Source organism: Mus caroli, chromosome 5 (genome assembly GCF_900094665.2).
Source record: "Mus caroli chromosome 5, CAROLI_EIJ_v1.1, whole genome shotgun sequence".
In the NCBI taxonomy this organism is placed as follows: domain Eukaryota; kingdom Metazoa; phylum Chordata; class Mammalia; order Rodentia; family Muridae; genus Mus; species Mus caroli.
The window spans coordinates 39,830,462-39,852,391 of record NC_034574.1 but is presented as its reverse complement, the minus strand read 5'-3'; the positions used below and the strand labels follow the sequence as shown (position 1 = coordinate 39,852,391).

At 44.8% G+C, this 21,930-nt stretch overlaps 1 protein-coding gene across 1 annotated transcript; it reads right to left on the bottom strand.

The window, feature by feature from the left end:
- Positions 1–669: 669 nt before the first annotated feature.
- On the bottom strand, positions 670–19,640 carry Lap3 (leucine aminopeptidase 3). The gene is made up of 13 exons (XM_021161950.2): positions 19,427–19,640; positions 17,848–17,963; positions 16,425–16,479; positions 15,941–16,046; positions 14,779–14,938; positions 12,763–12,927; positions 9,831–9,989; positions 8,552–8,676; positions 7,114–7,202; positions 6,177–6,279; positions 3,867–3,946; positions 2,141–2,250; positions 670–1,476 (listed from the first exon to the last, which is right to left on the bottom strand). The coding sequence occupies exons 1-13, from the start codon at positions 19,526–19,528 to the stop codon at positions 1,287–1,289; spliced, it is 1,560 nt and encodes a 519-aa protein (XP_021017609.1). The 5' UTR covers positions 19,529–19,640; the 3' UTR covers positions 670–1,286.
- Positions 19,641–21,930: the final 2,290 nt, after the last annotated feature.

The following is a 21,930-nucleotide window of genomic DNA, read 5'->3' as shown; positions in this document are numbered from 1 at the left end:
CATGGGCTCTAACCACCCCAAAGGAACGCCTGCTACAAGTGCCATCGGGGACAGAGTTCCTAGCCCCCCAGCTCAGAGAGAGGAAAAGTCCTATTAAGACTTAACTGCAGTGGGAACAGTCAGCCTCTTCAGGCATTCTGCCAGCTAGTCTCTCTCCTCACAAGAGTCTGCCTCTCGCTATGCTGCCAAGGGACAAAGTGTGAAGCTTGTGACTAATGAGGCCAACACTGAGAGGCCTTCCATGAACAAAGTGGGAACACACCCAGCTCTCCCAGGTTAACTGCTGAATGGAGGATTCTAGCAGAAGTGAAGAAAAGGAACTACAGGTTAGGAAAAGGAGCTTGTGAGAGATCACATGCCATCGTTTGTGTGTGTATGTGTGTGTGTGTGTGTCCTCAAATCCAACCCCAGGGATGCAGCGCCTGGGGCAGCAGGCAGCAGTAATGAGGCACGGCACTATGGGGCTTGCTGACAAACATTTCTATGTGTGGGACACCCTTTTGGAACATTCGCACATAAGGGACACCCCCATAGAGCATTTGCATACACCCCAGTGAAGATCTGGTGTGTTCCTCTGTCAGTGACCTAGAACCAGATATGGCTGATTCTAGCTCAGACATTTCTTAAAGGATGACCCTTCACAGAACTGAATCACAGTGAAAAAACAACTATCAGAAGGAAATATTTTAATTTATTTACTGTATTGGATCAGATTTTGAAAGTTATATGAACACTTAAATAATCTACCTTAAGAATCAAAACTTGAAAAATGTAACAAAGTCATTCATTATATTTTCCTTTCTACATTTTGGTCGTGGTGGTATGCTTTGTTTTTTTTGTTTTTGTTTTTGTTTTTATTTTGTTTTGCTTTTCCAAGACAGGGTTTCTCTGTATAGCCATGGCTATCCTGGAATTCACTCTGTAGACCACGATGGTCTCAAACTCAGAAATTGAGCTGCCTCTGCCTCCCAAATGCTGGGATCAAAGTTGTGCACCCCCTGGCCTTTGTCCATTTTTATGGACTTAAGATTTTCCCTGTCTTGTAAAAATAGTAAATATGGCTTGAAAATGCATATTATTACAAGATGTTTTAATAGTTTAAAGGGCCTATATTAAGTCATATATCATTTAGATTTCCATGATTCAAGCATATTAAAATATTCCAAAAATTAAGATTAAAAAAAAGAACAACATTCATTTTAGTCTTTAAAAGATTTTCATTCATTCAAAAATATTTTGAAGGTCAAATATCCAATTCAAGACAGATGGAGCAATTTGTGAGTGAACTAAGAACTCTCTTTACTGAAGCGAAGTAGGAACTCGATCAGAGTCCTCGTGGGCCGCCCACTCATCCCCTTCCGCAGGTAGGGAATCTCATCTTTGTTGGTCATCACTCCTGCTATGTCTAAGTGTGCCCACTTCGTGTGTGTCACAAACTCTCGCAGGAATGCGGCAGCTGTACACGCACCTGCAGATCTGAAGAGAAAGGCAAAACAGGGTCATTTTCCTTATGTCGGGGTGCACTAACATGTCATTAAGAAGCTACATTCCGAGCCAGTGGGACAGTGGGAACTGTATGCTTCTTTTACAAGCCACACAGCTTGAGCTCAGTCTCTGGAACACACATATTCACATACATGCAGAAGGAGAGCACCCAGTCCACAAAGCTGCCCTCTACTGTCTACACACATGCCACAGGACCATGGCATATCCATCACTCCACACACGATAAATGACTTCTAAAAATAATATTACTTTTGTACTAGCTAGATTCTACTACGAACAGGGAAAAGTTAATCTCATGTAATCTATTAAGAAATTAACCAGAAATCACTTCGAGAACCTATATTTTTAGATACGGCTTTGTAGGATGAATGACAAATTCTAGACTTCTTTTTCTGCGTAATGGATTCCTATAGTTCCCATCACTTTTTCTTACTTTCTTAAAATAAGCCTTAGATTTGAAAATTTCTAACATTAAGAGAACGCATGAGAGAAAAATCTAACACCAGTAAGCTTAGAAGTACTACATTAAAAGGAAGTTGGTTAGTTTTAAAATCTTCTGTAAGGAGGAAGACACTAAAGGGTAGTTTGGGAACCAAGAATGATTGGAAAGAGAAATTTAGATCATTTCACATACCTGTATTTTCCAAGATTGTTGACATCAGCAAGCTGGCAATCTATGACTTGTCTTGTATAATGCTCAAAGAGGGGCATCCTCCAGACTCGGTCCCCAGTTTCTACGCTGGCCTGAAAGGAAGTGTGACAGTTTGAGAATACTTTCTGAGAAACTCTACAGTCTGATGCATGAAGGAAGAGCCATTCTAGCCTGCTACTACAAAGAAAGGGTGGGAGAGATGTCTGAGATTGCTTTAGGTCACAAAAGATTTATCACAGAATTAGGAAATAGGACATTGAGTAAATTCTTAGTTGGAACCTTTAGGCTCTGAGAGTTTAACTAGGGTGGGAGACTAGGAAGGGTGTGGTCACCTTGGTCTGCAGGAGACACGCATGCTAGACCTCCATCACTGAACACCAAGTCCTGAGAAAGACTGCATCATTCGTGTACTGCTTAACTCCCCATTCACTTGCTGGCACTGAGCTGCAGTGTTGACATCTATGCCATCAAAGGTTTAGGCTCAAACTAGATAAGCAAGGCTGGTATACTCATTTTCACAAGAAGAAAAAAAAATAAAGCTTTAGAGCAAAAGATCCAAAAGCACCTGTTTTAGGAATTAAGTATGTCAGAGGCATTAGCTACCGCTGGGAAAAGCAGACTATGGGCTGCTGATTGTTGGCTTACTTGCGCCTGTGAACACATCATTTTAGCTAGAAAAGTAAATAACTCAAAAAACCCAAATATTGTGTGTACCATGATAATAGAGAGATGCTGGGTAATATGGAAGGAAGACCAGGAGAGGTTCCTGGCTCAGCCTCCAAGGAAACAGCTTGGCTACTACAGAGGCTGAGAGTGAGCTTCACAAAATAGATGGAGACGTGGGAGAAGCACTGTCAAGTGAGAAATAAATCTAGGACATTAAAGAAACCTCATGGATTACGTGTCTATTCCCATGCTAAGCTGCCTTAACTGCTTGTGAAAGGAAACATGAGCCACCAGATGGAGCTGCCAAGCAGCCACACGGAGCACTGGAGACACGGCTGTTAACAGGCATGGAACAGACAAGCCTATCATGAGGACTCTGAGCACGAATCAGGCCAAGGACTAAACACTGTCCAAAGAGGAGGACAAAGTGCAGAGCTAGCAAAGGAGCAGGACAGCCACATAAGTCAGCCAGAAGAGAGGATGACAGAAGGCAAGGACTAGGGTCACCAAGAAATCACTGTCACCTGCTGGCTACAAACTGGCTAGGTTAGGCTAAGCGTGGTATTGACAGGTAAAGCCAATAGCAGTGAATGCAGTGTAATGTGTAATGGGAGAGGGGCAAGGATGGAAGATGACTGGGAAGGTGCAGAGCAGAGCAGAGAATAGACTCCGACTCCTCCTTCCTGACCCACTGACTGTCTACACTGCTCAATCCACACGCATTCAGTAGAGGGGCATGCTTTCACAGAGTTGGCCTCATGCCCTTTGCACCTCAGAGCTTCAGTCTTGGCCATGAAATTTGTCAGTTATTCTAACACCATTCTGCATCTATAAGGACAGAGAAGTGGCATCACACCCATAATTTAGAAATATCTTTAGAAACCCCAAAGCCACTGAATGAAGTTTATTGCAATGACCTATTTTCAACTCAAAGGCAACTCAACAGGAAAAAAAAATCACTTTAATATTTGTATAAGCATATTATTCAAGGGCCACCAAAATTATCATCACTGTAACTTGTAGGTGTATGTTTTAGGCCTACCTCAAATAGTTTGTTCCACAGCCAGGACGAATTGGTAAAGACTCCAGTGGCACCTGACCCCAGGGCTACGTCCATGGCACCTGTAAGACACAGTTCCTGAGGTCAGTGCCAGTCTCTTCAGGCCAATCTCTCCTGCTGTTCAGACCACAACTGTGGTCTCAAAGTTTTGTAATGGTCCTTCATTATAAAACTTATATAAGCTTGAGAAATAGTCACTTCTGTAGCTAGTTATGTCTATTCTAAAGCTAGAATTCCCCTTCATTGTGGAAAATGATATCAATTAGCAACAAGCCCATTCCAAGGTAATTATCATTTATTTTTGATAGTTATTCCTAGAATTCTAAACAGTTAAGAATATGTCCTCTATGTTCAGGTCCCAGCAGAGACCTGGCACTCAGCAGGAGTTAAATGCATGCTGACTGCCATCATTTGCTATCAATTATATATCGGGCACTTTAGCAAGTAGTAATCACTTGAGATCTCCCATCTATGTGAGATATGTGTGTCACATTTTAGCCAATCAATTTAATGCCTTATTTTCCAAGTTGGTAGGTTTTGCTATAATATTCATTTTTCCTCAAAAGTTTTCTACTAAACTAATAAATATTTCCATCAGTTTTTAAACTTCTCACAAAAGGATTAAAAACTAGCTACAAACAATATGTGATATTTTCACTTAAAAGAATAGAAAATGATAAGTTTAAATATTTAATGTCATTTTTTTTTCTTTTTTTTTTTTTTTTTTTTGTTTTGGTTTCTCAAGACAGGGTTTCTCTGTATAGCCCTGGCTGTCCTGGAATTCACTCTGTAGACCAGGCTGGCTTTGAACTTAGAAATCCACGTGCCTCTGCCTCCCAAGTGCTGGGATTAAAGATGTGCACCACCACTGCCCGGCTTAATGTCGTATCTTGATTTAAGAGGATTTCATAGTACACATTTTAACTTACTGTGTTTTCTAAAACCCTACAGCTGTTGTCACAGTTCCAGTTGCAATATAGAAGCACGCTTACTGACAAGGGTCAGTACAATGGGCCAGTGTTATCTCATTGGCTCTAGGCCACCTATCCATCACTGCCCCAACCTTGCCATAGATAGAAGCCTCTCCAAGTTTTAAGTTTTTAGGAAATGAATAGGGAGACCAAATGACACAGAAATAATATAATGCCCAATTCAAAACATTTATGAAACTGCTCAAACGAAACTGTATCTTTGTATGGCAGCTTTAAAAATTAGTTAAAAAAGAGCAGACTTCCAAAAAAAATAGAAATAAAAAGGAATTCTTGGTAAACCACGGTGCACGGTTATTATACCCACAAGAGGAACAGGGAATCACTTCTGCTCAGGCAAAGGCTTCCTTGACTCAGGAAAGGTCAAAACCAAAAGACACAAATGATCTGAATTTTATCTTAAAGAAGTACAGATGAATTCCTCGGGAGAGATTTTGGATGGAAGATCGTGAGTTTGGGAGTTGTGTAACAAGTCTCCATCCATCTCACCCCTCAGGAAGCTCTGCAGTCTCTACAGAGCCAAGTCAAGGCCTGCAGGGAACACTGGCATTCAACAAGCTCCATGAAGTTCTTCCCAACCCTTAATATCTGTGAAGCAAGCAGAGCCAGCCTCAGGTTCTGACACTGGAGGCCAAGAAACTCCCTGCGGCTGCCCAGCTAGTGAGCAGGGGATACACCCAAGCTGGCCCAAAGCCAGGGCTTTCCTTGCATGCCCTATCACACCGCCGTGTGTCCATTAAACAAAGGTCTTGCTATCCTCAAAATGTCTTTATTTCTTTACAGTATGAACTATAAGTTTAGAAAATTGACTGGAAATCAGATATGATATGATTAGTATATTATAAATACCACTGATTTTGAAATGTATTGATCTTTTCAGATTTGTATTAGATGGGAGTCATAACAAAAAACACCTCTCTTTTTCTTTGAATCAGGATGAGTTGATTTGACCCATCTGTTAAAAGTTACCACTGAAGAACCAGAAAGATAAGCTTAGTGCTTGACACCATGCCTCACAACCTAACTCTGATCCCCAACACCCACGTGCTGGAGGGAAATCAAGTCATACAAGTTATCCTCTGCCCTCCACATACGTAGTGTGCACTCATAAAGTGACTGTGGAATGCTTTAAAACAACAGAACTAATATTGAGAACATTTTTATAACTGCAGAGGCAGTTTCTTTAGTGAAGGGTCTTTGGATGTGAGTAAATGAAACCAAATTTCAGCAAAATAACGCCCAGAGTACAGTGTGTGCACTGCACCAACAAGTCAGGTTTCAGCGACAGGAGTCTGTGTCTGACCTGTTAAGGTGGCAGCATTGATGATGACCTTGGGATTAAAGGTGTGCGCATAACAGAGTGCATCAGCCAGGATGAGCCTCCCCTCGGCGTCAGTGTTATCAACCTGCACAGATAAAAACAGAAGGGCTCAGACAACCCGTGTTGCAAAACCCAGACACAACAGCATTTGATGGCGACATGGGAAAAGTCAGCCTGTTGTGAAGCAGTTAAAGGACACTTATTTTAGCTATTGCAGGAATGTTTCTAACCTGGAAGGTGACTTTGTAAGTCCCTGTCCTGGCTGCTGACACACACACTGAAAATAAGTAGGGAAGTGTCTGGTCCACTAGAATGGCAGTTGTTAACAAGAAGGAAAACTGGGAAGAGATAGTGAAAGAGCGACAGGGCTGAGGGGGCAGCATGCCTGCGTCCCTAGCTTCCCTCTCTTACCAAACAAAACCAAGGAAGTAAAAATTACATGGCAATCAGAACCCCGAGCTCAAAAACTCTTAAAATTTTGGTAACCTTTTCTAATCCCATTCCCTTCCCTCAGCAAAAGATACAGGGTCCTGAGCTGTGTGCACATGTGTACTTGTGCTCCGCACATGCCAGAGCACAGAGCCCAAGCGCAGGGCAGTGTTTTCTAATTGAACATTAACAAAGAGAAAGAAGTTCATCATGGCACAAGCACCTCTAAGAGCCCATGCTCTCCTGGTGTGGCGCGCTCTTCAGGCCAGGCGCACATCTGGGATTACAACCTATAGCAAATTTAGTGGGAGATACAACAGGGAAGAAAAAATACTCTTAAAAATCTCCATCAGAAACTAACTGTACTAAAACCATCACCCTGACCCAAAGAGGAGCCAGGGTCCTATACCCATGTTACACTGCAGTTGTGTGGCCAGGATGGGGTTCTGAGAAATGCCACATGGGGCTGTTGTGTTGTCCCTTCACAAACCTGGATGGTCTTCCCATTCCTGGCTCTGACGACATCCCCTGGCTTGTTGGCCTTGCCGCTAGGCATATTTTCACAAAGAGGGGCCAAACCTATTGGAAAGATATAGTAAAGAACATGAAACACGCTGGATCCAAAAACACCATCCTTTGGAGGCTGCCGGTGAGCCATGGAAAGCACACAGACAGATACAGTCTTCACTTTCACAAGTGACAAAACGTGGTATCACCAGGGGCACAGCTGAGGCTGTGTCAGGTAGCATGGAGCACGTGGAGCATTGCCTAACTGATCCTAATCCAGAAGGAGTAAACGCAGGTTACAGAACCGCAGAACAGCCTAGACCTCTCTCACTCCCAGTGTCGTGAAGGAAAGGGAAAGGAATGGCACTCTTGGCAAGAAACGTAAGGGAATGTAACAGACAGATGCAACATGCTATCTCTGCTGGCGATCTAGATTTCAAAACTAAATATGGGGGCTAGAGATATGGCTCAGGGCCAAGAGTGTACATTGCTTTTAGAGGACCTGAATTTGGTTCCCAGCACCCAGTCTGTGACGCCAGCTCCAGTGGCTCCAACGCCCTCTCTGGTCTCCATGGGAACCTGCACTCACATGTACCCAGAACCACACACTAACATATATAATTTAAAAAACAGTTCTTAAAAAATACCAAGTATCTACAAAATGGACCTTCTTAGATAATCTCGTTTGAAATGTAATTGTATTATCATTACATAGAATGTCATTTCCTTAGACATGTTAAAAGTACTCAGAGGTAAAAACAAGTTGGAATGTCAGCATATTGATTTCTAGTAAGTTTTTGTTTTTGTGTTTTAAAAAGGACTGATCACAGAACAAAAAGACCACGTATGATGCTGGAATGGCTCAGGAAGGGAGATTCAGGTCGGACAGATTTAAAGTACCAGCCGGTTCCCCACACAACGCATGAGACCCAGCCCCTTCTTCCTCTGAGTCTCGGTATTAGCAATGGTATAAACTCTCAGCACTGCTTCCGGAAGTTCGCATCTGTGATGCCAGGAGACCCTCGTACTAACTGCTTATTTGTAGCAGGCATTGAGTGGAGCAGAGTCCTATGAGGCATCAATAAATGAGGCCAAGACGACACCCTCCACTCCACACAGGCAGGCTTTCTTGCTGGAAGGAGGTAACGATGTGACATCTGTGCTCCTGACACTAACCACTTTTGCCTAAGTAAGACGAGTCAGCACAAGTTACAGCCGGCTGAGCACAAGTTACAGCCTGCTGGCTGCACAACACAGTTAACTCAGTCACCTCAAGACAGAAAACGCCTCTTTCAGCCAATCAGCTGCTGCCCGATGAGAAGCTACTTAAAAGTGTCTAAGGAAAGAAACTGTTGGATGTTTCGGTTCTACCATACGGCTAGATTCGGAAGCACTACGAGAGGCAACCCTTCCCTCCTTACCAATGATGTTAATGGGCAAATTGAGCTTTGCCGCAGACACAATGGCCGAGCATATTGTTGCTGCTCCTCCCATATCAGCTCTCATGAGGTCCATATTTGCAGAAGCCTTGATGGAGATACCCCCACTGTAAGACAAAGGGAAACCATGTGCAGCATTAATAATGGCAATGTTGAAAGTTCAAATTGCTTTCTCTAAAACAGAGACGGGTAGGGACAAAGGTGCCTGCTGCCAAGTGTGATAACCTGTGTTTGAGTCTGCCAACCCACATGGTAGAAGGAGAGAAGTGATTCCCCTGACCTGCTATGGCACTTGGGTCTCCATATGTATGCATGCATACATAATAAATACATGAAAATGTAAAACACAACACCATCCATGTGGCGGTGTGTGCCTGCAATCCCAGAATTCTGGAAGCTGAAGCACGATTTCAACTTGGAGGCCAGATTTGGTGACACAGCAAGACTGTCTCAAAACAAAACAAACCCAAATCCCATACAAACCCAGAGTTCACTACCACACAAAGGCACCACATATCTGCCAAAGAAAGTCATGTTTCTAAACTTGCAATCTGAATTACTTCAATTCTATAGCCTTTATACAGATAGAAAATAATTACAGAAATATGGACAGTGAGGTAGGTCCTTTTATTTCTGTTTGAATGAAGCCTGACCAGGTGCCATTAGAAACATCATCATGTACTATCAAGCCACCTATGATTCATTACTGCTTTCGATCATTAACACCAATACCCACAAGGAGTATCTCATCAGCAATAAATAAATTAATTAATCTTTGAATTAACTAACTCATGAAATCCAACAAGCTCATGGAACACTGGAACACTCTTATGAAGCACACAAGACAGAAAAGGTAAGAGTTCTTCTGACACCAGCTGGTGGCAGATAGCTACTGAGAGAGAAAAGGCATGGGAAAGGTATCTATGTAAGAAGTTCATGCTTGCATGTGTGTGGGCACGACAATCACTTTACCAACTGAGCTGCCATCTCTAACCCACTGACTGTACTTGGAATGTGACTGAACAAAGAACTTCTGAATTGTGGTTCCCTCCCCTGTTGGTCACAGGGCTAAGATCAGGAGCATGGTTATTAAAACTCCCAATTGTTTTAGGCATATATAAGCCCTGCATTTCAAAACTGACAGCACAGTCCATTTTCTATAATGTGTAAGACCCAAGCAAACCCCGTGCTTAGGAATCACACTATACCCACATGGCATTCACCAGAACAGAGAGCCCAGTCAGTCACCCCGAAGATGTACCTGTCAAAGGTGATGCCCTTTCCCACGAACACCAGGGGTGCTTCGGTTGCATTGGGGCTGCCCGTGTAGTGGATTTCCAAGAAGACTGGTGGTTCTTCAGACCCCTTGGCTACACTTAGGAATGAACCCATTTCTTGTTCCTCTATCCAGGACTTGGGTCTACAGGGCAGAAAGAGGGGAAAGAAAAAAAAAGGAGAGAACTGTTACATTTATTCCAAAATAACTTAGAAAAATTTCAACAGTATGCTAAAAAATGTACAACATGCAAGTTATTCAAATGCTGAACAGGACCCGGTGCACTCAGTGATAGGGCTCATCCTTAGTATGCACAAGACCAGGAGCTCCATCCCAGCATCAGGCTACAAACACAGGCTGAAGGCAGCAGTGATCAGAGCCTAGCATTTGCTTCGGTCTCCTCGCAGGGGAAAGACTTGACTCTGACTCTGGGGATGCGTCAACAGTAAACTGAAATCAGGCACTCCTCTACCAAGGATGAGACAACCACTCAGAGAGCTTATACCTGGTAACTAAAGGAAGCTCGGGTAATAAATAGTGTTCAATACTCAAGTCTTTCTGGTTTTAACTTGAAAATGAAATTAGCAAGGCTCTTAGTCCACAGAAGGGAATTTAAAGTCAAGGCATTCAGCTTTCTTTTGTGTTACTAATAATGGCATACATACAAAACTAACAAAAACAACAAGGCTATCCGTCACCAACAGGAATAAAATATCCGGTTTCCCTGCTTGTCTTTTCAACATTAGCACAGCATTTCTCCTAGTTCCAAGTGCAATTTGAGACGTCTCTGAACGGGAAAACTATTTAGTTCTCATGATAAACACAGACTCAGTGTAGGAACATGAACCCCCATCGTAGTGCAAGCTAGAACACAGAAGACACCATATTGCTGTTCTTTCTAGGGTAAGGAAGAAGTGTTCTGTATTGACCGAGAGCCACAATAACAAAGTCTGTACTACCAGAGAAGACCAGCAGTAGCCAGATCCAAGCACTGCTCCTGTACTTGCCTGCCCATTTAGTCAAGACCATTACACCAAAACTGTCCCCTTATTTCAAAGGGAAACCAGAAACATAAATCACATAAAAAAGACAAGCTTATAACGTGTACACATGTCTGAATCCAAGCTTAGTACTTGGTATCTTACTGCTGCCTTGCCCTTCTGGAAGAGCTGTATTTCTTTGAAGCAGCTCTACCCACCCTGAGTGGGGTGTGGTGCAGCTGGGTAGCAGCGTGAGTCACAAGCCGCCTGGGCATCGTGCTGCCCTCTCTGAACTCTTTTTTCCTCTGCTCACCCATAGCCTTGGGCTTTTCCAAGACTCTGCTGCACACCTTACCAGAACAGCCCCGCTCCTGCTTCTGCAGCAGCCTCCCAGAGCCATTTTCCTGCCTGTCCTTCCCTTTGCAGCAAGATCCATCACTGTGCACGCCTGCCTACGAACCTCGTGCCATCCCTGACCTGGCAGCATTGCCACTATAGGCTGACAGAGCAGGGCACTCTCTGAGACAGGAGACACTTCTGAGACAGGACACATGCATGGAGCCTACACGCTGACAGCCTCAACACATAGAAACTGTCTAAAGTCCCGGGACTGTCCTAAAAGACCAAACAGAAACCATGAACTCTTATCACAACTAGGTGCTGAAAAATCCCCCTTACATGAAACGATCCCTTGAGAAACAACCCTGAAAGTAAAGTAGAAGAAGAGTCTGTTCATTTATGTTAATCAGAACTCCCAAGCTCATTGGGTGTGCAATGGGCTGAAGACAGTTTTTGAAAGGGAAATGGAAACTAGAGGAACTGACTGTGAATACCACTGACAAGCACTCGGGAGGCCTGGCAAGGCACCCATGCGTTGTAGCCAAGGTCATGAGGCAGGTGGGTTCTCACCCTGTGCCCACTCAGTCAGTATACTGCACTCTTCACCTGCATCATAAGCAGAAACGGAGACAGGACAACACATAAAATCATGAAAGCTTTGTAGATGCTAACAAGGAGCTGGAGAGATGACTCAGGTAAGAGTACCACCTGCTCTTCCAAAGGGCTCAAGTTCAATTCCTAGCTCCCACATAGTGCCCCATAACTGGTTTATGTCCAGTTTCTGGGATCCAGCACCTTCTTCTGGTCTTCTTGGCTTTGAAGCACTCACACACTACATAGACATGCATGCAGGCTAAATACCCACACATATAAAATAAAAACAATTTTTTTAAAAAAGTTAACCAGTTATCCTTTCACCTAGGAATTCAACTCCCCATTTTTTATTCAAGAGAAATAAACATGAAAGTTATGTCTCCATTTTAATCCATAAAATGGATTTTTTAAAAAAAATCCCACAACACAGTATGAAATCATGAAACTTTCTTGAAGGTGAGGAAAACAAACCTCAAATGTAACTCTGTCTGACTTTGTGTATAGCTGCTAGTGGGCTCAATTCACTCCCCTGAACACAGGTCAACTGTAGGATCTTGACTTGTGTTGGTCAGGGTTTCTATTGATGAGATAAAACACCACAGCCATAAAGCAACTTGGGGAAGTTTATTTCAGCTTACACTTTTAGGAAACAGTCATTACTGAGGAAAGTCAGAACAGGAAATCAAACAGGAGTCTGGAGGTAGGAGCTGTTGCAGAGGCCATGGAGGAGTGCTATTTACTGGTTTGCTCCTCATGGCTTGCTCAGCCTGGTTTCTCACAGCACCCGGGACCACTGGTTCAGAGATGGCACTGCCCAGAGTGAGCTGGGACCTCCCACGTCAACTGTCAATCAAGGAAATACACCACAGGGGATTTTTCTCAACTGACATTCCTTCTTCCAAAGTGACTTTAGCTTGCACCATCAAAGTGATATAAAGCCAAGACAGCACACACTATTCTTCTGGCTGTGTGTCCCACGAGTCCATGACATAATCAGAAATTACCTGATATGGACCTCGGTTTTACTACTGGCACTTTTGAGGTTTTTTTCAATAATTTCAGCAAATCTGGTAGGTGTCATCTCATTGGCTGGAGACTCCATCAGATGACGGGCCAAGTTCTGTCCAGAAGCAAAGAGGACCCCTTTCTCCCAGGCCTCGAGATCACCGCTGTGGAAGAAAAGAGTTACTCTCAAATAACCTCAAGTACACTGACCTTTCTGCTGCTAACTGAGGCACTTATCTTAAAAAAAAAAAAAAAAAAAAAATCAGACTACAAGCAAAAAATGATTGCCAAAGACCTAGATCCATCCTGTGAGTAAGAAAACAGGCCCGCCCCACTGAGGAAGTAAGATAAATCTGGTTGAGCAGTCCACTTCACAAATTTCCCCCTTTGCTGGGCCATGGTGGCGCATGCCTTCAATCCCTGCACCTGGAAGGCAGAGGCAGGCAGATCTCTCTGAGCTTGAGACCAGCCTGGTTTATAGAGCAATTTACAGGGTTGCCAGGGCTATGAAAAGAAACTTTGTGTCAAAAAAAGAAGAAGAGAGACCTGACACCCCCCCCCCATATTGTGTGTGTGTGTGTGTGTGTGTGTGTGTGTGTGTGTGTGTGTGTGGTCTGATGCGTATTTGAAGCTGTAAATCTACCTGCAAAGGTTATGCAGTGATTCCTACCCAAGGTCCAGTCCTCTGCAGAGATGACCATCCCAAGTATTCACTGGGAAGTCAGCAAGCAGCAAAGATTCAGATGGGAAATTGGAGGCTCTCCCACCTTACTGTGCCTAATCAAGGCTCTAAATCCCAACCCACTAGACAGCAAGGATTGGCTTTAGAAGAGAACACACAAAGGTGCATGCTGCATGATCCTAGCGCTTTGACAGCAGTTACTATGGGCAACACGGAGACAGACAAAATAATAGCTGGCATCTCAGAGCAGTCACTATGTGCCACCCACCTGACACATTTTGTCTTTGGATTATCATACAAACTATGAGATCAACCAGGAATGATGGTACATGCCTGTACTTGCTGCACTGCAGAGGTCAAGGCAGCAAGACTGTGAGTTCAACACTAATCTAAGGCTATACAATGAGACTGTCTCTTAAAACTCAAAACTCTACACCAGGATTACAACTCTTCTATACAAAAAGAGGGAAAAAAGGCTGGAGAGATGGGTCAGTGGTTAAGAGCACCGACTGCTCTTCCAGAGGTCCTGAGTTCAATTCCCAGCAACCACATGGTGGCTCATAACCATCTCTAATAGGATCTCATGTCCTCTTCTGATGTGTCTGAAGACAACTAGAGTATACTCATATAAATAAAATAAATAAATCTAAAATAAAAAGAAAGGACTATTGATTCAGGTCACTTAACTGAGGTTTCCCCACGTAAGTGATAGACAGGATTGAAATGTGGGTGACTTTCTAGAGAACCTTCATTCCCAACCCCTCTTTAACAGACACTAACCATCATTCTATGCCAAGAGCAACCTGCTGGCATCACAGCTCCTGGAACTGAAGATCTTTCATTGTCTGTCCCTGACAGCACAGACCAGTCCCTTTAAGACTAGAATAGGGCTGCAGTCATAGGTAGTCAGTTATCTTCTAAAACCATCTCCTGTCATGGCAGAGGTGGAAGGCTCTCATCCACACAGGTCTAATGTTTAGCATGTCAGCTAAACATTCCCAGCTAAATGGGAAGTATTTGGATTAAAGCTCATTAGGATATTCTGTCAAGGCATCCCTCCTTCTGGGAAAAGCCAACACTGTGAATGCTTCTTAGTGACCAGCAAGTACAAAAAATTCTCAGGAGCCACAGAGGATTCACACACATGACAAGTACCAGGAGCGGAGCTTGGGGACAACTATCACACTGTAAAGAGAGCTGAGACAGTAAGCAGGATACACACAAGCCACTTGGCACTGCTGGACCCTGAAGAGCAGGCAGCTCGTCTCTCCAAAGCATGCTGTCAGAATGCCTGCTTGTGAGTGCCACCCATACCCTGGTTTCCTCCCATCACCTTCCATGGAGCTTCGCCGACACAGCCACCTTCTTCTTCTGCTTCAGGTCATCGTACTCATAGAGACCAAGCACAGCTCCTTCTGCAGCAGCTTGCGCATCTCCACAGGGATCCACCTCCACGGACGGCAGCTCCAGGTCTTGGACCTGCCTGCATCCCGCTTCAGACAGCAGAAGCAGAAAACCAACCGAGTCAACACAAAGCAGAGGCACGCGGTGGTGTGCCAGGGGAACAACTGGCAACCGTCATCTACTTCTAAACTTTCATTTCCCCTTCTATAAAGTGCGGATGGTATGTGCCTCACTAGCCGAGCTGAGTACAGAGGACAAAGGCACAGAACCTCTCAAGGGGGAAACCATCAGTGAGAGGCAGACACAACCATGAATACTTCAGAAGTGCTAGCGTTTCCTGACAAAGCTTCCCAATCACCGGGAGCTGCCAGATTAAAGGGACCAAGAAATGATGACGTTGAGCTTTCAGCCAAGCAACTGAGCAAAAGCCATCATCAACAGCATTTATTAAAACTGTGTCAACAAAGACTCTCAAATAAAAGTTAGGCATCGCCACTTAACTCTGAAAGTAAACTTAATAAGCATTTATGATAATACCCAGGCCAAGGATTAGTCAAGCAAATTACTGCTGCCTCAGAGTGCTTCTCCAACTGCATTTGGGGCAGTTGTCCTGTGGGAAAGGCTTTCCCTGCTGCTAAGCAACACAGTGGCTCAATGACATCGGCCTCATTTCCCCCAACCCACCTATCAAGCCAACTGGGACAGGCCCTCGTCTTTTGCTAGCAATGAATAAGTATCCCACGCTCTGTTACTCTTTTCTCTAGTTTGTAAATCTAAGGGTTCTGTACTATCTAAAGTCAGGCAGCACTGTGGTTGCATTACAAAATGGAAAACTGTCTACACATCACAATTTCTGATAGAAGATATTTCTAAGAAGAAATGGAAGCAAACCTCCCAACAGAAAGCAGAACATACTAAACATGACAATGTCACAAGCTAGCCTCTGTATCTAGGTAAGGTCAAACACATCTCTATACACTGAACTTGCTGAGCTGTTGCACGGGGGCAGGGTAAGGCTGGTGGCAGTGAGTGGACAAAAGGGAACGAGCCCTCGAGAACCTTCAGCTATTAAACATAACAAGAAAGCCAACCTGCAACAGCAGCTCTGATGTTTTCTTTGCCTTCGTGCCAATTTTCCTGGTCATCAACTCCAGCCAATCGTTTGCCAAGGCCGACCACCACCACGCTGGGGAAGTCCTGGTCCACAAACACACCAAGTCAACCATCAACCACTGTGAACTTTTAAAACAGCTCCTCCAGAAAGTTATGATAGAGGGAGACAGAGCTGGCAGAGAGCCACTCTAGGTTTAACAAACTGGAGCCCTGTGTGTTGGTAAGTGCAACAGATGTGAGAGGCAGAGTGAGGTAATCCTCCAAGTTACTCTGCATGAGGTGGTGCCTCCCCTCCACATTGAGGAATACGAGCCAGAGAGACAGCCATTCTCCTTCCTGACCATAAGGAGTGCTTTTGCTTAACGGAAGCACAAAAGTGCTAGCCAAACTGCGCCCACAGTAATGAGCACACGGGAGGTCTCGATATGGATTCACCAGACCAGCATGCCCTTCACTTCATACCTGATGCAGACCATAGAAGGTTCTGGTTTTGCCTGCCTTGAGAGGAGGTCCAGATCTAAAGGAAGAGGAGACGGTTGTTTTAAACATTAGAGTCTGTAGTGAGTTCTGGCTCAGCCTAGACTACCGAATGTGGCCATGTCCTTTTTTTTTCAAAAGAGAAGGCAATCCAATGGATAGGTAAAGTACCCCTCTGAGCACTGGATGGTGTACTAAATGGTGGGAACCTTTCTACTAAAAGAAATACCATAAAATAGCAAACAAACAAGCAAACAAACAAACCCAGAGTGGTGACCAAAGCCACAGACTTGACAGTACTGTCTCCAGCATAGGCGTTTCCCAGACTGTTTACTGAGATGAGAGATAGCAATTTCCAAACAAAAGAGGTATTCTACTGTAGCCAGAGACCAGGAATACAGAGGCTGAGGCTGTAGCCCCACAGTAACCCTGCAGGGAGGCCTCTGCACTCTGGACTCTTAACAGGTTAGTTTCTGGGTTAAAGATTTAGGTCCTAGTGAAGGCTATGTACTAATAAAGAACTAGCAAGCAAGAGGAGGTACAAGTCCTACAATGTACTTACAATGTATCAGATAGAATTACTATAGCTATCAGGTGACACCTGGGACCCTCTAACATACAGTCTGTCTGTTACCTGAGTAACAGGTCATTAAAGGGGCTTATGCTGCTCTCTCTATTTCTGCCAAATGTGGTCAGCAGATTAAAGTCTTCCTACTTCCTCTAGGACCTTGCTAATCTAGGAGAGAGAGATCGGATCTCAGGCCCTCTCCAGACTGACTGAATTTCAGGCTGTACTCTTGCTAATCAGATGACCCACTCGTACTTTAACATTTGAAAAGCCTTCAAAGTCCAGCCATGAAATAAAAGGGCAGGACCTTAGGCTGTTTTTAAATTACTCAGTTAAAGTGCATTCAGAGGCTGGTGCCAGACAGGAGAGTACGAATTGTGAACCTGAGCCTAGGGAGTGGGCTGAGGAAATCTATTCCTTTCTGGATCCCCCCCCCCCCCCCCGAAATCCTTCACAATAGGTTCCTGACTGGCTAGAAACCACATGACTTCCCAGAACTGCAGACCCACCCACACTCAAACAACTGCCCAGCTTCTTCAAGAACATACTTTCATTTCCAGAGAACCTGCTGGTCAGGGCTCCATTAAGTTTATCTGATACAAGGAGAATACTCTCTTTAAATCTTGGGGCCTTTAAGAACTACAACCCCGCCCTGTTTTATGACAAATACATTTAATTCCAGAACTCCAGGGAACGAGGCAGGTGGATGTCTATGAGTTTAAAGCCGGCCAGCCTGATCTACAAGTTCCAGGACAGCCAGAGCTACACAGCAGAGACCCTGTCTCACAATGCAAAATACACACGCAAACAAAAAGGAAGCCCAATTATAGTAACACTTACATGTTCAACATTTCCCTCAGCTTTCCAGACACCAACTTATTAAAACTCTCTCCCGCACTTGTAAACTGTGGCAGGTCATCATCTTTGTCTTTGGCATAAATTCCTAAAACAAGACCCTGAAAAAAAAATCAAGAAAGATAAATACAGAGTAGATCCCCCAGAGAGCATTGGCTGTCCAGATGCAGAAGGGGTTATGTGAGACATCTTGGGCCAGCCCTAAACCTGAAAATCACTTGTTTCAGATCTACTGTCTCAGGGTTCGGTCATTTAAAATACTTGTGTTTTGACTCAAGGGTTAGCTGCAGGACCTTCTACAGACATTCAGAAGTCTAGTGAACGAACGCTCAGTTTTGGGAGTGCTTCAAATTTCAGATCAGGGATGTCCACATTGCTTAGTACCCTGTCAATCGAGGAAAGTGTGTGACTTTGCAGAGAGGGCAGAAGAAGCAGGGCCTTCTGCCAAGCACTTAATGGTGTGGCTCCACATCTCCATCACACGCTCCCCGCCCCAAACACCTGAAATAAGGATGTAAAACCACTGCTCATCATTTGACTTCACAAGGCAATTCACGACTTTTGAAATACTGCCTCCCTTACGGCCACTTCAAGGAGTACTTTTCTCTCATTTGCCAGGTAAGGAAACCTAGTCCCCGACACTGGAGTTCCTGCGTAGTTAAACTTTGACAGTGCACATGCCTTCTTTCTGGTCTGGGTCCTTTCCAAAAACACCCCAGGTACTCTGGACCCATCTTTCCACTGAAGAAAACAGGCTTCCTTAGCAATGGTAACTGCTAGGTTCTAACTTTCCCAAGATTGCTCATTCTGGGGTTCCATGAGATCGAGCTGAGACTATCCACTGTTACTGACCAGGGCTGGAAAGGTGTCTGCCTAACTCCTCTGCTATCTGTGATAACTGCAGGCGACCTGAGTTCAAAGCTTCATCTGGAACATTCCTCCCTCACCAGGTCCTGGAAGCATGACGTACTCCAATGAGCCCTTCCAGACTCTTCACATCTGAGTGTCCTTCATAATTTCTCAGACTGTGGAGAAGACCCTCTTCCAATTTCAAGATGACCTCTCTCAATAAAACCCTTTTCCCTAAAAGGACAGAAACCCAATCCAGCAGTTTCCTCCCCCAGGGCCTTCCACTTCACTTCAGGGGGGGGGGGGGGTCCAGGCCGTGACTGGCTACTCTGCTTAGCAGGCTTTGGGACAATCCTGTCGCTGTCCTTTCTAGGGTCTCTGTGAGAACTAAAAGAATTGGCGAAATAGGCGCGTGTAACTTTTCGGAGATCAGAGAGATGGAGGAGTCAGTAAAGACTGGTTAGGTGCAGTGAGCGGTTCTGCTCAGCCTTCAGAACCCAGCACTGTCCAGTTAGGAAGAAAGGACGCGCCCTCGGCAAACAGCATCGGCCGCCCTCGTCGCAAGCCGGGCCCAGGCTGGTGTCCTGCAAACCCAGGGAACATTTCTGCAACTTGATGCGTCCGTCTACACATCGCGGCCTGGATTCGCCGGGTCACCCTGCTGCCCGCCGCCAGGGCTCGCGCGGCCGCCCGAGAGCGAGCCGCCCCCACTCACCTTCGTCATGTCTGCGGTGGACAGACCCCGACCCCAGAGACCTCTCACTCCCAGGCGGCGGAGCGCGACTCGCGCGGCAGCCGGAAGGGGCAGCAAGTACATCTTCTCGGTTCGGCCCTCGGCGCCGCCCTCCAGAGAAGGAGCACGTGGCGCGTGGCAGGGCGCGCGCCTGGAGGCGGGACCTCCGGGGTCGCCGGACGCGCGCTAGAAAGCCGGACCCGTGCTAGAAAGCCGGACCCGTGCTGGGCCTAAGGGGCGGGCCCCTGGGGGCGGGGCCGTCGGCAACTGGGCGGAGACCCGCTTCTGAGCCTTAGGGAAGGGCGGGCAGGCCCTTGGGGGCGGGGCTTCTTTTCTTGCGGGCCGGCGTCGTGGGCGTGGTTTCTGCGGGCTCAGGGGCGTGTCAGCTTGCTCGTGCTCGCTTGGGAAGCCTGAGATTTTGGTTTAAGGCAGATTAACAGAAGTATGTCAATTTTATTTAACAAGTTTGTGTATACATGGGAGCCCTTACTGAAAAATGAGGATCCTGAAAGTGATTAGGTCTAAGTGCTTATATTGAATAGAGTAAATAGTTATGAAAAAGTAAGTATAAAGGAAAACAGAAAGAATGTAAGGATTAGCTAAATAAGGTTCATTTGGGCAAATTTCTAGCTTCCTTAACTTCTCACCTCAGGTAAAAGTATTTGGGGATAGCGGTAGTTTACATGGTGGTTTGATGCTCTGCTTTGGGGTTTGGTAGACCCAAAGATGGCTCTTCTTGCATTTAGTTCTATGCAAGTGCCTTTTAGGTGCAAAATATTGATGCTTAAGTGGCATACTTTAATGTAGCATATCTTCATTATCCAGTAAGGGCAAGAAGTACAGTGATTACAAAAACTGTTTTGAAGAGTGTCTTATGTAGACATATACGGATATGGGCCATGATTGTCCCCATTGGTAGCCCACCCCCACTACTGCCAAGGCTCATATTTTAAAGCTTTGGTCAGCAGCTCCTGGTGCTTCAGGTAGGAGGTGGAACGCTTAGGACGTGGGACCTAGTAGAAAGAAGTTGGAAGGTTTCAAGGAAAATGCTGTGATCCCAGCACCCGGCTGCCTGTCTCTGATTCACCACAGATGAAGAGGCATCCCATCATGTGCGTTCAGCATAATTGCTATGCTGGCCCTAAACCTGTGCACTGAATGACCACGGGAACCTCTGGAGCTAGGAACTAAAGTAAGTTTTTCCTCTTTTTAACTTGACAGCTTCAGAAAGTTTTGTCATGGTGATAAAAAGGTTACTAACGTAATAAGTTCAAGTTCCTTCTGCCTTCTTTATTTTGTTAAATGCCATTTCTTCCACAAGAAATGTCTCCAGATCATCCCACTGTGGGTTTTATGTCCCCTACTCCCAAAGCAATCGTTTCAAATTGCTAATCACCTGTATCCTGCTCGTGTGTGTGTGTGTGTGTGTGTGTGTGTGTGTAGAAGGGCATAGCTTTCACTTCTGTGTATTCATGCCAAAATCTAGCATCTAGTCCATATCTAGGGCCTATGCAAACAAGGTGCTCATAAATATTTGAATGAAAGTATGATCAAAGTCCAGTTGAGGTTGCAGCATTTAATTAAAGACCAGGCTAGCTGCCAGTGTGATTTCCTGATAATAAACTGCATGAGAAGTAGAAAGATAATTAAAGGGACATCGGGATCAGGAAGAGCACAAGCTTGGCATGGGGTGGAGACATCAGCCTGCTCCTAATAAAAAAGAAGATACAAAGACAAAGTCCCTGGTTTAAAGAGAATCTTAAAAGGCAAGAAGCCCGTTTATTGTGGATGAGGGAGTCAGCAGGGAGCCAGGAATGATCTTCACAGAAGCTGCAGGGAAAGCTATGCTTTAATAGATGCATCAGTTAAACGCATTAAAGCTGAGGCACCAAAATGTGTCTGGGTCAGCTCAAGGAAAGAAACCAAAGCACCTCCCCCTTGGGGTAATTTGACCAAGAGCGAGCCAAAGTTTGACCTCCCAGCTTCTCTCCCTGTGTCATCCAAGTATCTATGGCTCATGTTTCCTGGCTTGTCTGCAATCTGCCTGTTGTTATGAGTCTGAATCTGTGTCCACCTCAGTGCTGTCTTGTGAATTTGTCCCTCACAAAGCTTTTAGTTCTCTCTTTTAATGAGCAGCACAGAAAGCATCACATGGGGGGAAGGGAGAGGGGCTACTTTACAGAAATCTTTTGCAGTTTTACAAGGAACTGAACTTTGCTGATTCCACCTGACCCAGGAGCCTTCAGATGAGTAAGGACAATAAGTCAAACTCTTGCAGCCTATATCCATGTTGCTTTCGAAATTTATTTGTTTTATAAGGTCACTTTTAACCTCTTTAATGTTTTTAGCAAATGATTATCATAGCACAAAATGTACATTGCTATCTGGGTCAGGGACATGGAAGAATAAATAACTGACATCAAAGGTATCCTTTAGCTTACGTTGTACTAGTGATCACATGACAAATCCAACGCAAGTAAGGTTAG